At 36.4% G+C, this 24445-nt stretch overlaps 3 protein-coding genes across 7 annotated transcripts in view; 2 read left to right on the top strand and 1 right to left on the bottom strand.

Annotated features, from left to right (window-relative positions):
• Positions 1-5956, top strand: part of LOC117407094 (transcription factor SPT20 homolog) — a 32902-nt gene extending 26946 nt beyond the window's left edge. Inside the window, exons 20-25 of one of the 4 annotated variants that reach the window (XM_059028609.1) lie at positions 819-958; positions 1532-1557; positions 2103-2222; positions 3428-3533; positions 4177-4301; positions 5227-5956. In XM_059028609.1, the coding sequence (XP_058884592.1) occupies positions 819-958; positions 1532-1557; positions 2103-2222; positions 3428-3533; positions 4177-4301; positions 5227-5367 (658 nt within the window). In that variant the 3' untranslated portion in view covers positions 5368-5956. Of the gene's footprint in view, positions 1-818; positions 959-1501; positions 1558-2102; positions 2223-3427; positions 3534-4176; positions 4302-5226 lie in introns of all 4 variants that reach the window. The other 3 variants (XM_059028608.1, XM_059028610.1, XM_059028611.1) reach the window with 3 other exon arrangements.
• LOC117407095 (exosome complex component RRP43-like) lies at positions 5836-14649 on the bottom strand. Its single transcript, XM_034922641.2, has 11 exons — positions 14412-14649; positions 13749-13785; positions 12916-12979; positions 12728-12801; positions 12332-12377; positions 11726-11831; positions 9459-9504; positions 8809-8905; positions 8169-8289; positions 7644-7750; positions 5836-6031 (listed from the first exon to the last, which is right to left on the bottom strand). The coding sequence occupies exons 1-11, from the start codon at positions 14426-14428 to the stop codon at positions 5916-5918; spliced, it is 831 nt and encodes a 276-aa protein (XP_034778532.1). The 5' UTR covers positions 14429-14649; the 3' UTR covers positions 5836-5915.
• A 535-nt stretch (positions 14650-15184) lies between these two features.
• Positions 15185-24038, top strand: LOC117972681 (dolichyl-phosphate beta-glucosyltransferase-like). Of its 2 annotated transcripts, none has more exons than XM_034922563.2 (10): positions 15185-15445; positions 16074-16245; positions 17366-17412; positions 17831-17896; positions 18674-18766; positions 19393-19506; positions 20154-20213; positions 21957-22108; positions 22806-22891; positions 23389-24038. In XM_034922563.2, exons 1-10 carry the CDS (start codon positions 15380-15382, stop codon positions 23502-23504), a joined length of 972 nt encoding a protein of 323 aa, XP_034778454.1. In that variant the 5' UTR covers positions 15185-15379; the 3' UTR covers positions 23505-24038. The 2 variants fall into 2 exon arrangements, with proteins under 2 accessions (XP_034778454.1, XP_034778453.1); XM_034922562.2 differs by having other exon boundaries at positions 15186-15445; positions 17828-17896.
• Positions 24039-24445: the final 407 nt, after the last annotated feature.

Raw genomic sequence — 24445 nt, 5'->3', positions numbered from 1 at the left:
GGAAGGTGTCAATATTGTCTCATTGGCTGGGGCTGGAGGTGGGTGTGGGGGGGTCTCGACTCTTTTAGCACTAACAGGTCTATTAAATCATCTTATATCCTGCTGGGATAAGGTGCAGCAGGATTTTATTGGATTTTATTTTACAACATTACTTAAAAAATAGGTGGTTGATGCAATCAAGTGTGATTCCCCAGACCTTTAGGAAAGTGGAAGTACTTTTGTGTGAACAATGTAGGTGTTAAACTTAGGTGTTTAACATTAGTTGCTGGTACAACCACTTTAGCTACTATCTAAATATGCTTTGCCATGTTGCATATAATTTTGTTTAGGATAATGCCCTGTTCTGGAAATACTAAAATAATACACCCTTATATTCTGGTCCTATTGCTCCCTTTTACAAAGCACCTTGTTAGTGGATATCCTTCAAATTGTAGTGCAGAAATCCCCTTGTGAGCATTCAAATTGAAGAATATTCTGTCCTGGGCTGGGATAATCCTGGCAAACGGACAGGAATCTCAGTGAAGGCATATCAATGCAAAAATCTGTATGCAGATGCATTTAACTCAGAAATGTAATTCAAGGGCTCTTGAGTAACGTTAAGCTGTTTTGTAATATTTAATAGTGCCTTTTTCTATATTTAGACGTTGTCTTACAAATAAAGTGTAGTTTTAATATATGACCACTAAACACTGAATTCTGATGCAATCTCTGACAAGAAATACTGTTAGCTAATTCTCCTGGCCATTGATTTTTAAGTTACTTTATCTTAGTTTAAATATAACTTTATATATTATTTATTTGTTTTGATCTGTTGACAGTGGACCTCAGACACTCATGAGTGGATCAAACTCCATGCTGGGCTGTAACACTGGTGGCATCAATCTGAGTGGGATCTTACCTTCTGGGGGACTTGTACACGGCACCCTGCCAGCTGCCATGCAGTCTGCAGCACAAGCAGGTTAATATTACACTTTTTACCTATGTGACACCTATAAGAAAAAGTTACTTTAGTTTATTTTGTTTGTTTTATACATGTTGATTTTATAAAATAGATTATTGTAGATGGAAACAACAACACAAAGCTGTAGTCCTGACAGTGAATCAGGACTATATTGAAGCTTTTCCTAATGTGCTTAAAGTGTGTTTAATTATTTTGCTGCAGCACTTAGTAAATGACAAATTGTTTTAAAAGTGATGTGTCTTAAACTTCATTATCAATCTGATTCTCCATAATTGAACTAGTCTTTTCCGTTTCATCATCTTTATAAATATTATCAGTTTTGAAAATTGGTTATTTACAAATGAAATTGAGAATGTTCTTGTAAAACATGTGGCACTTTTTATTTCTGATCACATATTACAAATGTTCCAGTTCTGCTTGTTTGTAATGCCTTTTTTTTACTGTTTTATTAAATGTATTCTTATAATTTGCTTTGGATTTGAAGTAGACGGCATAATTGTCAAAATAAATTGTCGTTTTCATAAACCTTTTCATAACCAGGTGGTTCTTTTGGTTTAAAAAATCCCTCAGCTCTACGACCCTTGAATCTTCTTCAGGTAAGAAACCATTATTCAGTTGTCTATATGTAACAGTATAATACTATACATTTGGTTTCAGTTTTATAGGCCCTATGTTCAAAGTGCTTGCCAATTACAAAAGTTTAACTAACTGTAACTTCAGAACTGCTTGACAAATTTGATTAGACTGTGCGTTGACATCTGTGAAGTAATTCCACTGTGACCTAATGTTGGCAAAAGTTTGATTAAACTTTCTAAGTTGATTTAAGGGAGTAATAATCAAGAAGTTATTGTTATGCTGAAGTTTTTTGTTTGTTTGTTTATTTCATTTGGGTAATGCAGATTTCTCAAGTACCATGCTATAGAATATTAAGAACATTAAAGGTGGCGCTTTCCTGTGCTGTGAAGCCTTGATTACCACTTTTTGCATTATAAATACTTTCTTTTGTATCGGGGGAAAATAGATCAAGTACATTCATGAAGTATCAGTTGAAGGTAGTTTGCATATTTAGTTTCCCTGGCATGCGTTGTTAATTTCAAAAGACCAAAATATAATATGCGCTTTTTTTTTTTTCATCTCCCAGCTGCCTACCGGCCCAATCATCTTCAATTCTCTGCAGCAGCAGCAGTTGTCCCAGTTCTCTCCTCAGCAGCAGCAGTCCACACAGTCTGCCACACCTAGCCCTCAACAGCAGGGAGAGCAGGTGGGATTTCACATTGTTGCCAAAAACATAAATTGGGAGCATGGTTTGAGGGTTAGCTTCCACAGTAATGGTAAGAAAGATGGAAGCATTTGATTTACTGAAAGGGTAAAATTAAGCTGGTACCTCTAAATACAAACAGATCCCTAGAGAGTTTAAAACTACAAGTTATCGACAAAGCTATAGAGACTAAGGTCAGTTAGTTGTTAATTGGCAATAATAATTGTCTATTGTTGTATGCAAAGATTATCAGAGCTTGACATCTGTGTACCAAGCTGAAACTGGGCATCAGCATGTACGTACCACATTGTATTAATAAAATTAAACATTGTTTTGTACTAAATAACTTTATACAACTGAAAACTGTGTAAAGTAAGTTTTACAGCCAGGGCTTGTTTCACTGCTAACACTCTAGGCTACTGTCTTTTAATCATATCATTTTAGAACTGTTCAAAAGAATAATCTTCAGAACTGTACGATGCAATTTTTAAATATTTCGATTTCATTATAAAAAAAACAAATAAAAAAAAAAACAACATAAGATAACCCCACATCAGTAAACCCCAGTCAGTTCTCGGGAAGAAAACTACACTTCACAATGCCATGGCTTCCTCGCAGGAGTGTTGGAATGAATAAGCAGTAAATCCCTTAAAATATGTATTTCTTTGTATTATTATTATTATTATTTATTTCTTAGCTGACGCCCTTATCCAGGGCAACTTACAATTGTTACAAGATATCACATTATGTTTTATTATTATTTGCTCAAGGGTACAGCAGCAGTGTCCCCACCGGGGATTGAACCCACGAACCTCCGGTCAAGAGTCCAGAGCCCTAACCACTACTCCACACTGCTGCCCTGTTATTATTCCATTATGTATTTTCGCTGTTTCTGCTTAGATCATACCAAATCTAATTAAAAAACAAAACAATAGAGAATGATCTGGAATATACATAATAGGATATTAAACAGACAACAAATAAATAGGAAAATGCAGATAATGTAGTGTTCCTTTTAATAAGGGAGGGGTAGGAAATCACCCCTGAAAGTTCACACCACCAGGAGAATTCTAGAGATTAGAAATTGTTTTGGGGGTAGTTTGAATGCTTTGGACAGAAGCTGGGCTGTACCAGTGTGAGTTTAAAGTTTCAGTAATTATGGCCAGTGGCCCTGCTGTTAATGCAATCAAGACCTTTCTTCCCGTCAGGCTTTGGATCAAGGATCTTCTAGTCAGGATCAAACTCTTAGTGGTCAACAGACTGCTGTTATAAACCTAGCAGGAGTAGGAGGTTTCATGTCCCCGCAAGCAGCAGGTATGCATCCCTACCTACACATTCTGCTTTGATTGGCATTTATCTGTAGAATTGAAAGAAGCTCTAGTGTCTTAATCTTACATTGGAACTACAAAACCTTGCATATATGCATGTATATAATCATTGTCATTTATTTTTCATTAGAAACCAACATTAGCCATGAAGTACTAAGTACTTAGAGTCTTCCCATAGGGAACAAAGGAAGCCTTAATTTAAATTGAGGGTTTGTTGGTATTGTGTGCTGTCACAGTATAAATAATTTAAGAGAAAACAGTTTCCACAAAACCCAGCATTTACAAGCGCAGTAAATGAAAATAAAACAATTTTACAAATTCAGCCTTTTGCACGTACCCATTACTTGGCTGTAAAAAAGTATTTGAAGGATGAAATTATTTCAAATGTTTCTGTCTTGGTACTTCATGGTTTCATAGTTTCTTTTACTAATTTAATAATTGTAGTTATTAACTTAGATATCTTCGTAGTTGTATTGATTTAAACTAAACTAATAGGTGAATTCTACTGACCTCCCCTCCCTCCCCTTTCTACTACACTCTTTCCTTGTGGTGTATTTTTTTTATTTTATTTCCCCTTACTCTGGCACCCACCCTCCTACCTCCCCCTTCTCCCTCCTACCCCCTCGTAGTGCTGTCTCAGCTAGGCTCTGCCATGAACAGACCTGGGCAAAGCCTGCCGCAGCAGAGACTCCAGCTCTCCTCTGCCTTGCAACAGCAACACGCCTTACAGCAGCAGCAGCAGCAACAGATACAAGTAAACCAGCAACTTCGCTATCATTTCATCAAATACATCAATTCTAGGCTCCAAACAGATGAGACAGTCGCCCCCCCAAAAAAGCTCCAATGTCTAAAAAAAAAAAAAAAAAAAAGTTTTATATATTGCCTATATTTTTTTACATAATAGGCGAGGCTGTAATCTTTTGATGATCACCATTAAGGCAAGAACTATCCCAAATTTGGAGCACTGAATTTCTTAATTACATTTAAGCCATGCCATCATGTCTTTGTTTTTTACCAGCATTCAAGGAGTGCTTGTGGCACATTTATTAACATACTGACAAGACCTTTCATATTGCGTTTTATAAGAACAAAGTAGTGCATTTAATAATTTCCACAGATAGAATCCACAATGAGACTCAAATCTCAGATGACAGCAGGTTTATTTGTAGGTTGTTAAAAAGGCCAATTCTAGTTTCCAAGTGGCGTCAAACATTGAGTAGAAGGCAGTAGTGTCTATTCGACACAACCTGGTAATATTTCAGCTGATTTTTATTTATTTAAAGCTGGAATCCAAATTAAAATTGTTTATCAAAGTAAGAAGTCCATGAATAAATCCAAAGCAAAGGGTTGAAGTTGCTGACTTACTGCAATCTCTGCATTCAAATGTAAGGGCAATGAAGCAGATTTGTTCATATCTATCTACATAGCAGAACTGCAAAAGTGTTCTAAAATGCCCTTTGCAGATTTCTGTGCCACTGGTGCTGCTTGACTGTATTCATGGTCTTGAGTGTGAATTTTGTTTTTCTTAAACCCAATTACTGCTTTTTATTTTGAGTTTCATTCTAGCATTCACTAATTCATTTGTTTGCAGTCATGCTTTGATTTATTCTGCATAGATGCCTGTTTATCTTAAGACAAGGGGACTATAACTTGTTCCTTTTTTCTTTTCCCCTATTTAGTTGCGATACTTACAGCATCAAATGCAGCAGCAAATGGCTATGGCGGCAGCAGCGGCCCAAGCAGCTCAACTTCGGCAACATTCAGGCAGCCAACCAAAAAGTAAAAGGAAACGTGGTGCGCCGACCCCACCGAAGTCATGAGTGCTCCATTACAAAGGGATGGCATTTGTGATGTGCAGCTGTTAAATCAGTTTTTATAAGAGTCTGAATTCCAGTCTCAAATATACAGTAGATTGTCGCGGGAATATGATAGGATCGTGTATCTGCATTATTTCTCTGTAATGATTAAGACCCAGTAAACACTCAAAGTGTGCATTATGTTACGTACATTTAAAGAATTTGCCAGGCTTTCTTTTCCTGGAAAGTAGGCATGCTATCCTTTTGCATTCCTGTAACAAATCTATTTTTTAACACCCAGCTGGAGGTTTAAAAAGGTAACTAAATCTTCTTTGCTTTTGCCTGTTCAAGGGAAGGTATAAGAAGCCTCATTGTATTTTACTCAACCTTTTTTTAAATGCATATCATGTTATGATTCAGATTGTGTGTATTACCCGTGCTGTAGGAAATTTCTAGCAAAGAATGCACGTGTTTTGTAATATGTTTATTGAGGTAAAAAAAAAAAAAAAAAAATCTGATTACAAATATAACTTTTACAAAATCATTGGAAAAGAATCTATCCCCTGGTGTCCTTATTTTGGTTTCACGCTGATTAAAACTTCGTTTAGCAGTTTGTTCACTTCTTTGTTTCTTGTTATTGCTCGACTGATGCAGTCTTGGAGTTTTTCACCTGATAAGGCAGTTCCTCCTGTACAGTGGTATAAACAAAGCAATAAATGATGTAAATGATGACATAATTACAGAGCTAGCTATCATTTCATACACTAAAATACAATTGTGTAGTCTTGAGACGACAACTCTATACTCTGTTCACCAGAACCAGCTAAACTGAAATCTATGTTCCAGCATCATAGCACAATTACTTAAGTGGGCTTCTAGGCTCGCGGTCATGTTTTGATGACTTACAGGGCCACTGTACCTTGCAGTACAGGCTTGAAACACATATCATTGTATATGGGTTGGACTGACAGTCGCTTCCTCATAGTTTTTGTTTTGCGATGTCACTGAGAGGGGCATTTAGTGTCTAAAGGGTGGAGAAAAAAGACATCACAGCCTGCTTCAGAGAAACTTCTAAGAAAGGTAAGAAAGACATGGAAAAGCGCTGTAAATCTGATGTATTTGACAGTTATATTAGAACATTTATGCTCTGTCTCATGTGTTTTAATAAATCAATCTATCTATCTATCTATCTTTTTACAATATTTATAAGTATCAAGAAACGAGTGGATATAAGCAGATACTATTTCATGAACAAAAGATCAGGTAGGTTTTTTGTTTTTATGTGGAATGAATAACTTTTCTTTTATTTCTAAATATTTATTTTAAGAAAATAATCGAGTGTCCATTATTGCTTATAAAGACCCTGAGAATAAATGTGTATTATGTCATTTCAATCACTCAGGTGAAACATGTAATTTGCCCAAACATCAATATTTTTCAACAAAACTTTCAGGAAGTATTGCAAGGTCCCTCAGGTCATAGAATAATATGTTTTACACATATATCCTGACGCAGAATACATAAATATTTTGGATAAAAAAAATATATATTACATATATTTTAAGCAAAGTTTGTATGGCTTCTGAAGTACTTTATAATGTTCCCCAGAGTGTTCTGAAAAAAAGGACACCATTTCAAAGATGCTACTGTGAAAAATTGATTTTTAGTCAATTTTTATAGAAAGAGAGTAACAAAAACACCTGGTCCAGGGGGAGCATCCCACTGAAAATTGCTTTGTCCTGAAAGGGTTAAAGATAAGATATAAATATGTTTGGTCCGTTTTTTGGCATGAAGCAATATGGCAACAAATGACATAAAAGAGAAGGTTGGGCCACAGCTTTCATTACTGTACGTGCTGTCTTGTTTGTTTGGAACTGCATCGTTGAGTCAGTTTATTGAAGACTGATGCAGTCATTTCAGTCTCTTTTATTTTTTTTGGAAAGATGGAAACATGGCTATGAGCAGTTGTTACAGGCACTTCTGTTCCAGATTCTGACCCCTGCCAGTGGAATCGTTTGGTTAAGATGCTGGCTCCAGAACTGCTTGCTTGCTGGTTCACACTCAACCTCTGCTTTGTTGAACAGGCCATTAAGTTATCAGGTACATCATGGAAAGGATTTCTGTCAGTGTTTGTAAGCTTCTTGGCCCTAAATTATGGTCTAGAAATACCACTCCAAACCCCTGGGCCAAAGGGTAGAGTTTCAAAACGGATACTGTAGTGTTAAAACTTGAAAAGCAGTATATGGATGGTTTAAAACAATAACAGCATGTTAACCCTAAGGTGGTAACAGTGTACCTACCTGGTTTGTGGACTGCACAAAGTTTCTCATCTTCATCTGTTACTACTGTAATCATTCCTGTTGACAGGTTTTCCTCCTCAACAGTTGGATCAACTATGATAATTGTGCTATTAAGAAAAAAAGATATGTAAAGAGATGTGCAATTCTTTAAATACTGTACCTATAAAGAAACACCAAGGTACAGCCTAGGATGCTACATGTGGTTTATTCTACTGTAACACCAGGGATCAGAGCCCCATGCCACCATATTTGGTTTGTAAAAAATGATTTTTTTTTTTTTTCCATTCTCCAAATTAATATCATGGTTATTTTAAGTTACAATAAAAATAAATAAATAAAATAGAATATGGTATAATACTAAAAGACATTGAGAAAAATTATATTAATTAAAACAGTGTTGCTTAACTCCAGTGCAATCTGCTTCAAACGGACATGCTTAAAGATACAAGTGTGACTTATGTACTTGGGCCTCCATTGTATCCATGTTGCAGGGAATAAGATGAACAAATCACTGTTATTACTTACTCATCAAATATGGCAAATGAACAAGCAACTGGATGTTTTGTGATATTTAATGGGTTCTTCTGCTTCATATTCACTTCTGCAAGGTCAGTTTCTTCATTTATGTGAACTTCTGGTAACCGGACTATAAAAAGATATTTGAAAAGATTCTGCATAAGATAATTTTATTTTAAAAATTAAATACCATTTTGGGTAGTCAGAAGTATAATTTGTGAATCAATCCTAAAATACAGTATCCACATCTAACAAGATACCTTGTTTACTACATAAAATGTTAAAGGTAATCCACTTTACAGTATTCACTGCATTGTATGACAGAATGCACACCTGAAAGATTAGCTGTACAGTTTTTATTTATTTCTTAGCAGACGCCCTTAGCCAGGGCGACTTACAATTGTTACACGATATCACATTATTTTTACATACGATTACATTATTTTTTACACATTATTTGTACATACAATTACCCATTTATACAGTTGGGTTTTTACTGGAGCAATCTAGATAAAGTACCTTGCTCAAGGGTACGGCAGCAGTGTCCCCACCTGGGATTGAACCCATGACCCTCCGGTCAAGAGTCCAGAGCCCTAACCACCACTCCACACTGCTGCCACATTTAACACTCAAACAATACAAACCTTACCATTTTTCAAAGCTCCCAGTAAAGCTATTGTGCAGGCATCCAGAATATTTCCATCATAATCGAGGCACATTATATCGCAATACAGGACCCAAGACAGCTAAAATACAGAACATATTTAAGATCACAAGTAAGGCTAAAAAATATTACAATCAAACCCCCCACCACCATTATCCAAAACTACACTGGCCAGATATAACACAGGCTGACACTAAGTCAACATTCCACTGATAAAGGCAGAACAGCAATCTATGTGCACTGTAGGTGACAACTAAAAAAACTACAGGTCTTGTAGTTGTACAAATAAACCTGCTGTCAACTGATCTGAGATGCATGAACCCCACATACCATATTATAAACCCTGCTTTTCCAAGCATTAGGCATTATTAATTCAATACAAACGGGAGGTATCAGCCACAAAGCAGAACCTTGTGGTACTGTTATAAATCTTAGTACAGACAGGCTTAACTGTTACACAGGTTTTAAACCAGTGCGTGACCATTATTAAAACAGGCTGTAGTAGTAGCTACAGGCCTTATAGGGAATTCAGGCAACTAGATGTATATATTCCAACAGGTTATAATAATAATAATAATAATAATAATAATAATGTATATATAATAATCAAAACTAAAAATCAGGAAATCACTTACCTTGCCTTTTACAATGCAAAGATCTTCTTTTTGTATCACATCTGAACTACAAAGAAAGTACACAGTATTATCAATTCTAATCTTTGAGTATTTATTTTACCTGGAGAGAGCCTCATTACTTGTTAACAAGTGGTCCTAATCAACAGTCACATTACAACCACACCAAATGGCTGAGGATGCAACAGTTATGATTTTCCCAGACTGGACCCGAACCAAAGTCAACATTTGCATAAAAGTCCAAACCAACCAATACCGACAAAAGAGAAAACCAAACCGAGACCTCAATTTTTTGTACAAAGAAAAAGCGTTGGTACTCTCAGCACTAAGCCTGCAACAGTTTTGAGTGCTCGATGTGCACTTTTCTGCAAGTAGATTGATTGTGACAGCCCCGAGTAGGGATAACTACAGCTTCAAACTGTATTTAGTCTGGGTATTCAGGTGTCAAGGGCTGTTTTCATTTTAGGTTTGTTGATGAAAGGTGCTGGTGCTAGGAGGCATACTCAAACACTCAACTTGCATACCCTAACTTAAACCTTTGTTAAAAAAAAAAAAAAAAAAAATCATCCTAAGTGAAAAGCTGATGCTGGAAGTTTGAGTCTGTCACGTCTGTTAATTACTCTGAGTAGACCTAATAAAAAAATAAATAATGATGCTAAATTGACAAACACCCAAATGCAAAAACACTTAAAGAAAATAAAATATTAAGTCCCGAACCATTGTGAAACTGGAATAAGCAGTAAAGTCAGCCATGCTGCAAATGCAAAAAGGATTATGCTAACATATATCTGGTAGGTGCTTTAAATTAAATGCTTTTGTGGGCAGGTCCATTTAGTTTTATTAAGGTAGCTGCATTTACTGTGCATGTATTGAAATTGGTTTTGTTTGTCTGATTACTTTGTTGTCACATTTGATCGGCACATCAAGTGTAAAGGCCCTTATCCATAGTCAGGGATCCTAGTTTTCCACAGTCAAAAAAACGAAATTCTCAGTTAAAAATTAAAATCTGCGTTATTCCGTAAAATAAAAGGCTAAAATTGATTGTGTGTGTGTGTCCCTCACATTATAAGATACACAAACAGTGCCTTCAATCAATAATATAAACAAACTTACCATTTTACTTTAAACGTTACAAACACTTCTGTGTAGTAATAAAAAACCAAAAAATCGTATTCACATTAGTTTATGTCCGAGCTAGTCTTTGTCATCTGGATGGCTATTGCCAGACTCATTGACCCGATCTTTTGGGGTGATTTTTATTGTTTTGGGCATCTTTAAACAGCTTGTTCAGTAACAACAACACCCGTCTGGATACTGAAGTAAACGGCGAGCCACTTCTCAACTTGAATGTGACAGTGCGCCTCGTTCAACCTTGACCTCTGTACACCAGACACAGTTTTATTCAACAAGAATGTTTACGTAAATGTAAAGCAAAATTGCCTGTGTTGATGATTATACATGATAAATGTATTGATTTGGTTATCAAACAAACAAACAAAAAGCCTTGCATGTTTTTTGCCCCGCCCCAGGTGTAAAACAAAAAATTCCCAGACAGCATATAGAACGTATGTTTTTCCGCAGCAAATGGATTCCTAGGATCCCTGGTCATAAGTACATGTATCACATCAGCTGCAGTTCTATTCAGACGTGATTTGCCACTACACTGTGGCAACAATGGGGGTGTCTGAAGTACTAAAGTTTAATGTCTATTAATACATTGCTATGCAATAACACTGTATTGATCTTATTTGTTACAGTTTCAAAAAATAAGTGTCTAATAACTGTATGCTCTGTTCCCTTACCTGCACAAATGCAGATTTTTTATTGGTTTTAAACTTTCATTTCAGTTTTACCAAAAACAGCTGAAGGAGTTGAAAAAAAACTGAACCGATTTATGGGCAGCAGTGTGGAGTAGTGGTTAGGGCTCTGGACTCTTGACCGGAAGGTCGTGGGTTCAATCCCCGGTGGGGGCACTGCTGCTGTACCCTTGAGCAAGGTACTTTACCTAGATTGCTCCAGTAAAAAACCCAACTGTATGAATGGGTAATTGTATGTAAAATAATGTGATATCTGTATAATGTAATATCTTGTAACAATTGTAAGTCGCCCTGTATAAGGGCGTCTGCTAAGAAATAAATAATAATAATAACCGAATTGCATCCCTACAAATGACTCTTCAACCTTTGTAGCTGAGCTTAAACCTTGTCAAGGCTAAACCCATAGTCCATCAGTGGTGACTCGGAACCATTATGGTAGTAAGGGACCCTTACTTTTCAATGACATCAGCAATGAACTGACTGGCGGCTTGGGCCTGTTCTCCCGGAGGACCAGGGCGAAACCTCGACGAGCACAGGGGTGGCAGATCCACGTTAGGAACTGTAGCACGAAAACAACAAGCATCTTAGCAACACACATTCCCCTTTCTCAGCTGTAAATACAAAACTAGAGCCGTCAGTATCATGAAAAAGATCAACATGACATATCCACCGTATTCCATGTAATAATGATATACGGACAGGCAGAAGATTCAGATTCTCTTTAACTTGTGCTGCAGAACCAATTGTATACTGTAGAGTGTAACTCACTGGCATCGCCACTACATTCCTGTCTCGGGATAATTGCCAATATTTCTAACATGGTAGAATGAATGTCAAATTCATCTCATATAAAGGATACAAATATATATTTGAGTTGTTTTAAGCTATACGCCACCTCAACACTGCACAATAACCTGAAATCCTGTTCTACAAAACCTACGGGGAGCTACTCTGTACTTTGTGAACCAACACAGCTCATTTTCACCTTATTATTAAAAGGATGTACAGTGCACTTCCAATTCTTTACACTATATAATATATTTATAGTTTAAAACTCACCTATATAGCCCTTATTAGCTGCATCTACTGGTGGAGCTGCAAGTTCCTGCAACAGAAAACAAACTTTTCAGAGGAAATTTTTGAATAATTGCTGGAACTGCAAGATACAGTCTCTATAATGAATGCATTTTTTTGCAGCGCAGACTTTGAAAGTTCTTGGGGTTTATTACATCATAAAGCAGCTACCTGCACATCTGGCACAGATGATCTTGCAGTTTTAGTACTGTATTACTGAAGCAATAGAACCTGAAGAAGTGGGCTTTACCGTCGCCTTGTGCCTCGAAACACACCCAGGTGTGTGTAAGATATGTCTTACTGCAACCCCTGTCATGGGTTATTGCTTACTTATTCCACATCTTTGAGAATAACATGCAGGTAATCAAAAAAAGCACTTACTCCTTTAATGCCACAAATGATGGTGGTGTTCCCCAGCTTCACCAACGCTGAACCATCAGCAGTTGTAATAGAACCTGAAGATATGAATACAATCAAACCTGTGTTTAAGGCCATCTGCTTATTGTGACTCCTCTGATGTACACTTATCATTTTTTCCTTAGGTTTCATAAATAAATCTGAACGTTTACCAATGTTCAATGTGGTGGTTCGGAATTCTCCCAGCTCCCTTCCATCTGGCCTGCAGTTTTCTTTCTATCAAGTAGAAGAATCTCATGTTAAATTTAATAAAGGGGATTACATCCGAGCAACAGTGATCAAAGGTCCACATCACAAACCAGCTCCCTGTTAAGGGGTGTGTCATGATACACTAAGGTCACCACCATACCATATGTATCAAAATGCTTGTGATAGTCTTGATGGAATGCTGTTTGTGATGTGTAAAATGATCAATAAAGATGGACTACATAGTTTAAAGAGAGGAGAATATCTACTCTACCTACTTTAAGAACCATTAGATGGACTATAAATAGCTATAAGCTTTTGGTCATGTATCACAATACAAACCTCTATTACTACCATCACCAAGAGGGACTTCGGAACACACACCGCTGAACAAATGTGATTTGTATTTCCATGCAAGCTCAGCACATAGCTTTAACATTTATACAAGCGAGAAATGAACCGCCTTGCGGTAAAAGTGTCTTCTAATGAACATAGATTGGGCAGGAGAACTGCAAAGAGCTGCGCATTTCTCTGACCCAGTTTGCATAAGGAAAACACGGCTCAACTGTAATTTTTGGTTTTGTTTTCATTTTTTGGCCTGTCACGAGATCTTTCTCCTGTTACAAAAACGGCAAAAGAATAATGTAATCTGTCATTCTGATTTGTATTATGTATTGATTTTATTTTTTATTGATTTTATTTGTTTTAATCCAGATCATCTATTTTGAAAACGGAGGTGTGACTGGGAGTACAAATATGCATTATGAACTTGTTAACTGTATATGAGACAATGACATACCAAAAAACGCCTGTGATAGTCCAGAGGTTCTACCGTCCTGAGGAAAGAAGAAAAAATCATATGTATCTTTGTTTTTATATATTATTATTATTATTCAAACGTGTTCTGGCATTGACAATTCCTGCATTGTTTTGTTCCATTACTTACATTACTGCACTGTGCAAACACATCTGGTCAGGACTTGATATGTGAATAGTACAGTGGGAATTTATAATACGATAAACACTTGCTATAGTGTATTTACGTTTACAGTCCATACAATTGTGGAATATAAATATGTTGAAATGTAATGTGATTATAATAAATAGCGACTTTAAATAGAAAACTATTTTTTTTGTTTGTTTGTTTTTTTAATCCGTTATTTATGTGTCAATTGTTTCACAGAGATCATGTCACAATTGCTTAATAATGGGCATGGTGCAGCAGAGTACACTTTAAGAACTGGGATTACTGGAATATCCATATAAAAAATCAGGCAGAGCAGTGTTTAGTAAATAGCATTACTATTTTTTTGTTTATGATCAATAGCAAGTGGAAAGGTCTCAATGTTACAATTGTAGAACTAAGTATTACAGCGAACCGTTTAAAAAAACAGACATTTCAAACCAATACTACAAACACGCAATTTACTACAGTTCTGCCTTTTCTCTCTGTTTCACTTACTTGAAACCAGCCGCCATGCCGCTTTGTAAAAACCACGTGAAACTGAGAATTGTCAATCTAACGGTTTACAGAATTAGATTCGGCTTTTTTATATATATATCCAACTTGAAAGAAAGACAAAACGAATGCTGTTGTAGGGTGTGCTTTATATATACACAGACATGTGTTCTATTTAGAAAAATTGATTGTTTGTAGTTTTCTAAAATAGAAAAAATGGAATCTACAATCTGAAAAAAGCTTGCACGAAGGATGACGAAAACTATAAGAATTGCCCTTAATCTTTCTATAGCGCCACCTGGCGCCACATTGCTTGTGGATGTCTTTACAGTGCAGTGACAGGTACCAGTGCTGTCTATTGAAATAATTTACATTACATACAGTAACACCAACCAAATACGTACACAGTTTTGTGTTGTTTTATTTACTTTTCCTAGCACTGTTTTAGCAACAGTAATTTACATTTGACTCACTAAAGCTTTTGTAACAAGACCACCCAAAATGTTAATGTATAAAATAAATGCACACAAGAAAAAAAAAAAAAGCCATCATTGAGGAATAAGATAAAATGACTTGCTGGTTAGTTTAATTTCTGGCTTGTTTATGGATATGATGGACCCGCTAAAAAGCATTAAATTGATATGGGATTAATATTACATCCATTTTCAGTCTATTTTGTACAATTAAAACTAGAATCTCCCAGCAGAGGTCGCTGCCGGATAACTACAAGCGTTCTATTGCAGATGTCTTTGGTGCTGTTCAATTGTGCAGAGTGAAAACACTTCCGCATAGGTGTATTTATTGAAGTGCAGCTTGTACAAAATCATTTGAGAACGTGAATTTAAGTTCCTGTTCCAAACTCCCAGGTGCAATAGCGCTGGAGCTCACTGTAGTTGTACATAGTTTAGATACACATTGACTGCATATGTAGTGGAGTTTTTAGAAACAGGTACTCGCACACGTAATGGATAATGGATTGTGGACTGTGTGAGATCATTCAAACTTTGGCTGCCTTAGCGATTGTGGTTATAGTTTTGGTGAGTATTTATAAATTCACAATTAATAAATGGTGGTAAATCACTTTTTCCAGTGTTTCCAGCTTACGATACATTTTGTAATGCTGGGGTAAACTCAACCAAAATAATGAGCAGCAGAACCCAGACATGTTTATGCTGTTCTATTAAAATGATGTAAATAATAAACCGAGGCATTGTCGTTTTGATATTGTCAATGAAAAGCCATTGATCATCCAATACTCTAACCTAACGCGTTCATGTGTAGATTCATTTTACACAGTGTGACCTGACGTTTGCAATGTGATGACAGCGCCATTACGAGTGTACCCGGTGCTTCCACACCACACCTGCCCGCAATTTAAATAAATGTGCTGCAAGTCGTGTGTGGCCAAATGTGCAGTAATTGTAAAGTCTTGCCTTGTTCATTTTTGGGCTGATAACATGTAACTGAATCTAAGTACATAAGCTTATTCCAAACCAGTTGTAGCTGGCTTTGTTTGGTGCTTGTAGAATTCAAGGTTAATCTATAGTACCAGTTAACACTTTACAGCCTGTTAATAAAAGTACCATATATATATATTGGTTAATATGGGAAAAACCTAGACTGGAGCTAACTAATATAATGTTTCACCTCTCTCTTCCATCCCAGGTTATAATAATTGCACATGCAAGTGCATCTAAAATGGTTCATTTACAATGTCATGAGAAAGAGAGAGGTTTCCTAAACGCAGAAGGCAAAAGAGAACCCTTTTCCAGCATCCACGACCCGCCAACCAAGGAGCTCTCTGTGGTAGTCCCGTCATATAATGAAGAGCTAAGATGTGAGTGTGTTTTTATGCTGAGCTTATACTTCTATAGCATATGAATAAACTAATATAATGTGAATGTTTTGATACATTAGCAAAGCTATACCGAAACCTCCACACAAGAAAGAACATGCAAGTTCTGCTTCTTACATTTTATTTAGTTTTTTCTTTTTAAAACTGGTACCTGGGGAAACCTAGCTGCTTGACTATTAGCTGTTCATTGTCTGACCTAAACAATGTTGTGATATGGATCCGTGAACCATGCAAGAACTGGGTCAGTATTGCATTCAACTACATGTCATTGTAGGTCTAGTGTTCACAAACAAGAAATCACTTCTCCAGTTTAGACTTGCAATTTTAACAAAAGCAATCTCTTGAAAATAACACCCTGACTTTCTTCTCAGAATTCCTCAGTGGAAAGTCGTCTTGTTCTGCACCCACATCCTTTGATAACTTGTGGTCCATTGCAATCCAATCTTGAACTCATTTAGACTAGGATTTTACAGGATTAAAAAATAAGAGGTTTCAAATGACACTTTCATTGTTTGTTGTACTTGGTATACCTGTTAATGATGTTTACAGCCCTTCTGAGTAGTTTCTTAATGCAATTGTGCACATACTGTGTTTGTCTGGCTGTGTTAAAGGTGCTTTGACCCAAGTTCTGAAGTTGCTCTTTTGTTTTACTTGCCAGCTGTAGGCATCACCCAAAAAGTGTCTTCATATTAGTAAGTGCAATCGCACCGTACAGTGAACACATCCTTTCAAAAGAAAACATAATAGCCGGTGTTCACTAGATGCTTGCTGGTGCGTTCTAACAGAAAGACACTCAGGCTGATCTAGCAAATGTCAGTGGCTGGCAACCTCAACTCAAGAGCACCTTTGTTTAACAGTATTTTTGTGTCATTGCAGTAAGAACCACATATAAAAATCACAGAATAAATATAGCTTGAGTATGAAAAGGTAAGCTGACAGTAAAAAAAAAAAAAACAATGTAGATATAGATGCAGTTTGTATTCTAGCATGATGTAGATTCATTTAATTATATTGGATTACAGATGTGAAATGTTGTGTAAAAGGTGACCTCAGCGTATGCTATGTATTGTTGAGTCTTTCACGTTACATTGTTGTTTTTTAGTACCTGTCATGATGGACGAGGCTCTTGAATATTTGGAAAACAGACAGGTATTAAGTGTTTACATTTTATATTCTAAATTATTGTATTATATGAACAATTATGGGAATTATTGGATACTGTGAAATGACCCAATTTCCCTGCTCACAGAACAAGCTTCTTTTATTAAAACTTAAATGTTACGCTAAGTACTGTCTCGGATTAATTATCATGGCCTGTTGAAATGTTTCTCCAACCTTTTGCTTTTACCTGTGTTTATAAATGCAATTCAATTATCACATAATAAGAGGATGATTGGAAGTGTAGATGTGGAATCAAGCCCTATAGAGAAACTTTACACAGCTACTGTTTGCTCACAGTGAACCAGTAGGTGGCACCAAAAGCAAATGTTGAATATCATGTTGCTGAGAGAAACATTAGAGGTGTGCACAGAAGTTAATACAATTCTTTTTTTTTTTCTTTAAGAAGCAGCAATCTTATTTTACCTATGAGGTAATTGTTGTTGACGATGGCAGCAAAGACAAAACCACAGAGGTGAGGAAACACAATTATATAATCTCAAAATAGCTTTGAAAGGATATTAACCCCTATATTAGACATTCCCTCTCACCTTGGAAGGCTTGGTTTTGAATACCAAGTGAAATGAGTATGGTCAGCTTAGCCTTTGTTGACAGTAGTCTGCACATCAGATCCACCACTCAACTAGCCACATTTGCTAGCAACTTAAAAAAAGAGTGCCTGGAGACGGCACTGCAATACTCATAAGTGTGGTGGTTCCCTGACCATCATGCAGGGCAATGTGGAAAAGTTTTATTTGTTCTATCTCTGATCTGTAGATTTGGAAAGAACTTCAGTGTCCAGTGCCACCAAAACACTATGCGTACCTGCTTCATCACACTTGGGAACCCAACATATGTCCACTCAGCCATGAGAAATGTATCGCTCTGTATGCTTTTCTTTATAACACCGTGGCTCCCGAGGATCAGTTTATTGTTCGCAGAGCAGTTATGATAAATGAGTGGCAACTGCTGTGTCAATATTACTTATCCGTGCCCAGCTTTCGAAAGGTCAGCCTGGTAACTTTTCTATGGGAGTCTCGCTGGCAATTATAGTTTAGACAATGTACTCCAGCTTATGTCTTAGCAGACCTATTCATAAAATAAACCACTGCTTTTACTACTGAACAATGACAAGTTTATTTGAAAACATAGGACGCTTAAGATATTAACAGTAAGCAATGAATATATTATGAATAAAACCTTCATATTCAGTATTGCTTCAATATGGAAACCTGCCTGTCCTCTCTTTCAGGTTGCATTGAAATATACAAAGAAGTATGGTGCTGATAAAGTGAGAGTGTTGACACAAGTGAATAATCGGGGCAAAGGTGGTGCTGTAAAGATGGTAAGTGTTTGTTTTTTGAAGGAATACGGCAGTGGTGGTCACTTCATTCTTAGCAAACAGTCATTTTTTCAGTTACATTTAAGCATTCCCGTAAAGGGAGTTGTATGTGCTTGCAAATCTACTTCTGTTAATATCTCAAACTAAAGCTGGCATTTTAAATTGTGCTGTGGAAACTCCTTGGGTAAAAACTACCAGCACCCTTCACTTTGACGTGTGATAAATATGGCTGCCAAATATGTAATGCTTCAAAATATTTGCTTCATTATCGCCAGACATATGTACCCTGTGGTTTTCAAGGCCTCTTTCGTGCCACTGCCCCCTCCACAGCCTCATATCTCAGAAAACCATCTTGGTAATTTATTATATATTTTCATGGTTATGCAAACCATGTACACTTAAAGTGTTGGTGACATTGACCTCTGACCTTATATGGCTGCCATATTGTGGTCATGTGACTTTTCATGTTACAGCTGCATAGAAACTTGAAGTTACTGTCTTAATGTTTGGTACACAGCTATTCCAAGCTAGGAACTTGAGAAATGTAATTAAGCCTGTGTGTGTTCATGTACAGTATGTTGAGGATTGTATATGGCTATATATCCAACTGAGAAAACTCTTTACCACAGGGTACCCAAAGGTGTCGAGGGAAGCTCATCCTCATGGCGGATGCCGATGGTGCCACAAAGTTTGCAGACATTGAGAAGATGGAGTCTGGCCTTAAAGATCTTCAGCCAAAGCCGGTAAGCTACATTTTACTTTTAATTCAGTGCTCTGCCAATACAATTTTATTATTTAATTTTTTTATCATCCTCTGTGCGCTAGTATCAGGTATATTTTGTAAGTGCACATATGTCACACTTGCTTTTTTATATATATTTTAAAACCTTTCATGCAGTTTGAGGGTCTGAGTATATGTACATGTGCATGAATTGGGATACACCTTGGAAAATGTTTTCAGAAACATGCATGGACAGTTTGTTACAAGATGTGAAACGGGAGAGGGAAAATGCACCTTTCCTTTTCTTATTTACAGAATATAAGTGACTGCACTCATGACCAGTGATCTAAACATGTCAACTGGCTTAGATGAATGTGGCTTTATAAAACTATGACTTCATTAGTAATCTGTATGAAACGTTTTTAGGATTTGTTTGTTAATGCTAATGGAGGACACATTTATTTGTTTACAGTATGTAATTTAAATTGATTCCTATTATTGATTTTTTTTTTTGTTTACCAGTTATTTAATTGCCTACTCCCCAAAGACAGTGATACTCGTTTTGTACGTGAGGAATATATATATAATACTATAGCACTGGAGGTAATTGGTTTTTACCCTGTCTGGAAACTCAGTCAAATTGACTTATTTATTTATTTATTTTTACAGGAGAACATGGCTATTGCTTGTGGGTCTCGAGCTCATTTAGAGAAAGAGTCTGTAGCTACGGTAAGTGTTCATTCATAGGTGGTCCTGTCCATGTGTGTGGTGCCCTAAATAAATAAAATAAATCGTATAGAGGTGTCCTGAAACCCTATGTTTTAGTCTTGACACTTTCACTGCATATTATCTCCGATCACAGCTCACTTGCTCGCTCAGTCAAATCCACAGTTTCTAATTCAAGTTCAGTGCTGGACTGTCTCTAGTCCCCAGGCTCATGCACCCCCTTATATAACCTCCCGTCGTTTCCTGCCACTGTCCGTCTCATGAAAACAGCAACACACATTCTCCCCACTCATTCACTCACTCCCCCTTCCCATGCCAAGCAACAGCATGACCCGCTCACCTTACAATACATGTAACATAAGACAGACGAGACAAACTGAACAGACAACAAGTACCTCAACAAACCAATTGTCCGGGTCGTTCCAATAGATTTAATTTGAAAGTAAAACTATATGAAAGCATGACGACCTTTATGTTCAAAAATCTTAACTAATATACAACTGAACAAGAACTGTTTATTGATTTTCCTTTCATACAGTATTAAATGGCAGTATTTATGATAGTGAAAAGGAAATAAATATCAAGATAAAGAAATAAATGTCTATGTATTCATTTTTCAGTATTTATTAATGCATTTATTTATGTTTTACTTTTACCAAATACATATGCTATCCTTAAGCATAGCTAATTCTCAGAAAAATTGATGTTCCGTTTTGTCCAGTGGGAACCACAAATAGCGTTACTCTCATCAACCAGTATCGAGAGGAGGAATCGTACTTCCTTGTGCCAATAGAGACCACAATGAGTGTTACACTGACAGGAAACCAACATTTTTCAGACATCAAGATCAGAATCTCAGAATGATGATGAAGATGAATGATGACTCATAAACTCTCCAAAATATAAGTCCCGAGAATTCTTAGCTGGCTGACTTCGTCTTCCAAAATAGTGCTTGTTTTCTCAACTAATCGTGTAATAGCACTGACCGTATAACACAACACGCTTGCAAACTGAAGGTTTTTTATATTTATATTATATAAATAAAAAAAAAGCATGCAAATGTTCCATTTTAAAACAGAAATAAATCATTTAATATAAATGATATAGATGTCACAATAAGTGCATTCCCTAGTATATTTCCATGATGACAAAACAAGTTAATTGCCATTAAACTCGGATTTCCTCCTGTAATATACATATGTGTGGATAAAACTCCCTGGGGTCTTCAAAAAAATATAAGTTGGGAGAAAAAGGAAGAGGATATGTTTACCTTACCTTGGCAACTTATTTCTCTTGCTGTATGACAGGCATTGACGTTTTTGTTCAACATTTCACCCAAGAGTGTCGGGAACTACAAATTAAAAGTGAAGTGGTGCTTTTGGCTCATTTATTTTTGCTGCGCCAATACCCTGAACACACGTAAACTATCCTTGCTGTACAGAGAGTCTGGCAGTTCTCGCGCTTCGCTGATAACTTTGTGCGAGGAACTACCATTCCTCTCAATGACGGTTTGGAGAGGAATGCCTAGTTTTGTACTGGGATTACAGCATGGTCAGAGTCCTACCAAAATACTAAGAATACAGCAGTGCCCAATTGCCTGCTTGGCTATGGTAAATGCAAAGCATAACCATGTGTAAAGCATGGGTGAAAACTGCAAAATATCTTTGGTAAACCTTTGTAAGGGAGTATGTTTGGTTTTTTTTTCACTTGTTTTCTGAAATGTTCAGGATTTTTTGTGTTTTTCAGCGTTCTGGGTTCCGAACGATTCTGATGTATGGGTTCCACTTTCTGGTGTGGTTCTTCTGTGTGAGGGGAATCAAAGACACACAGTGTGGCTTCAAACTTTTTACCAGAGAGGCAGCCTTAAGGACCTTTTCTAGTTTGCATGTTGAGCGTTGGTATGTATTAAATCGTTTGATTTGCTACAGATGAGTTGAAACAGAAATGCAGATGTCTATACAGTATTGTAAACAAACCTGTATATCTAGGCTGTATAGTCCTGGTCCCTGAATACTTTTGTTTTCACTATGTCAAAGGGCTAATTGGGTTCTTGGGTGATAATTATGCGAGTACTGACAAGGTCAGCTGCAGTCCCCAGAGGGACTTGAATGAAGTTCTCTAATGAGTGCTGAATCTGCATCAGGACGGTGGAGTGTGGATCAGCTTCTCCCGGATGGTCAATACATTAAATGTTAGACCCCATTCATCATGGATTTTATTTGAGCCCTTACCGGCAGCTCCGCTGCTGACATTTAAACCTCCCTGGATTTAAGGACTGATGTCGCAAGCACGTTTCCTGCATAGTGAGCCAACCTCGCGAGTCTCACAATGCATTTGTGGACAGTAATGCAAACAGCAATGAACAGAATGTAGATCCTGCTGGTTGGAACATCTATATTATGGCATATCAAGAACACTATTGAAAACAACATTTAAACAATACAAAAACAAACTATGTTGGTATTGGGACATCCTGCATACTGCAGTATGTCTGCATTTCGGTATGTTTGTTTTGGGTGAATGCTTAAAAAATCTGATTGTCAATATGCTATATATATATATATTTTTTTTTTTAATAAAAGATTATTTTTATAGGGCATTTGATGTGGAACTTCTGTACATAGCTCAGTGCTTGAACATACCTATAGCAGAAGTCGCTGTTAATTGGACAGAAATTGAAGGTGGGTAACAGTTTAGAATCAACAAAGGAAAATGGAAGATGTACTTTTTAAATATTTCTTCCTAAAGTTATTTATTCATTTTATGGCCACGGTTTTGGCAAAGGTCATCCAATTGAAGGATAGTAGAAGCAACTACAGTCAAACTTTTTTTTTAATATTACTTCAGATGTGACTTATTTTCAAAAGTGATGTTAAGTAGAAGGGAAATCGGTTGTACGACTGATAACTGTCAGTGATACCAGTGTGGTAATAACCAAAGTCCCCTTGTTCCTTTCCACTGCACATCACCCCAGCAAAAACCACATTGATTTGTGAGCGATCTTGGGAACAAGTCATTCCACAATGTATTGATAAATGATAAATTAGGTCCCTGTTCGTCCCTGCATGTAGTGGATGTAGGTCATGGTTATCTACCTTTTCATTATACTGATTGCTGTATTTGTTATTTATATACAGTTGTGGACTGTACATAATCTTTCTGTTTGTTTTATTCTTAGGTTCTAAGTTGGTTCCTTTTTGGAGCTGGCTGCAGATGGGCAGGGACCTGCTTTTTATCAGACTAAGATATCTCACTGGTGCCTGGAGACTGGAGTCCCCAAGAAAAGTTGACTAAAAGCACTACATGCATCTTAACAATTATATAGTGTATGTAAACCATTTGTTGGTTTATATACATCCAATTATGCTGTTCTCAATAAGAAAACACACACTGTTACCCTTTTTATACTGTGTCAAAGAACTATATCAATATTAAAAATAATACTGTATCAAGGGAACATAATTTGTAATTAAGGTTTTGTTTATGTGTATCTAAATTGCCATTTTAGATTAGTTTTTTTTTTTTTTAAATGGTTTAAGTGGTATCATTTTTTTTTCTTCTTTATGTCGACTGAAATAAAGCTGGACAACTTGAACCAAATAAAATATCTGAAGGAGTCTGAGTGATTTTAATAGTCTATTCATGAAGAAAACTGAAAGGAGAAAAAAAAAAGTATTCCTTGGAAAATAATGTGTGTAATCTGGATCAAAAGACACCATGTATTCATAGTTTTCCTCCAAGGAATCAAGACAAAAATACACCTGTTTAATCTGTTTATCATTGTATTTCTTTACCCAGTAACAGTATAATAAATATAGTGATGTTTAATTCCTTTCCATGTTTCCTGTAGCATAAAGCACACATTTGTTTTGTTATTCGTTGTTAAGGAATATCCATTATGTCTGCATCATAATAGTGGAAGGTTGGATTTGTGTTCCTGGACATCCACTGTTACTGTTAATACAATGTTGTGTGTCCTGGTTTGGTGCATAATTAGAAACCTTGGGTCGCACTGTTTTACTGAAAATTATTTCTAGATCATTCCTTTACTTAAAAATATGGATGCACAAATGTATAGCTTGGCATTTACTAACATCTTAAATTGACTTTTTTTTTTTTGGATACAAACATTAGGGGGGAAAAAATACACTTTTATAAACTGCCTCTTTGGAGTTTACTTTTCATTAGTTACATTCACATCACATAATGTGGTGTGAAATGTTATCCCTGCCGAT

Source organism: Acipenser ruthenus, chromosome 8, assembly GCF_902713425.1.
Source record: "Acipenser ruthenus chromosome 8, fAciRut3.2 maternal haplotype, whole genome shotgun sequence".
NCBI lineage: Eukaryota > Metazoa > Chordata > Actinopteri > Acipenseriformes > Acipenseridae > Acipenser > Acipenser ruthenus.
This window is presented reverse-complemented; position numbering and strand designations above follow the sequence as displayed.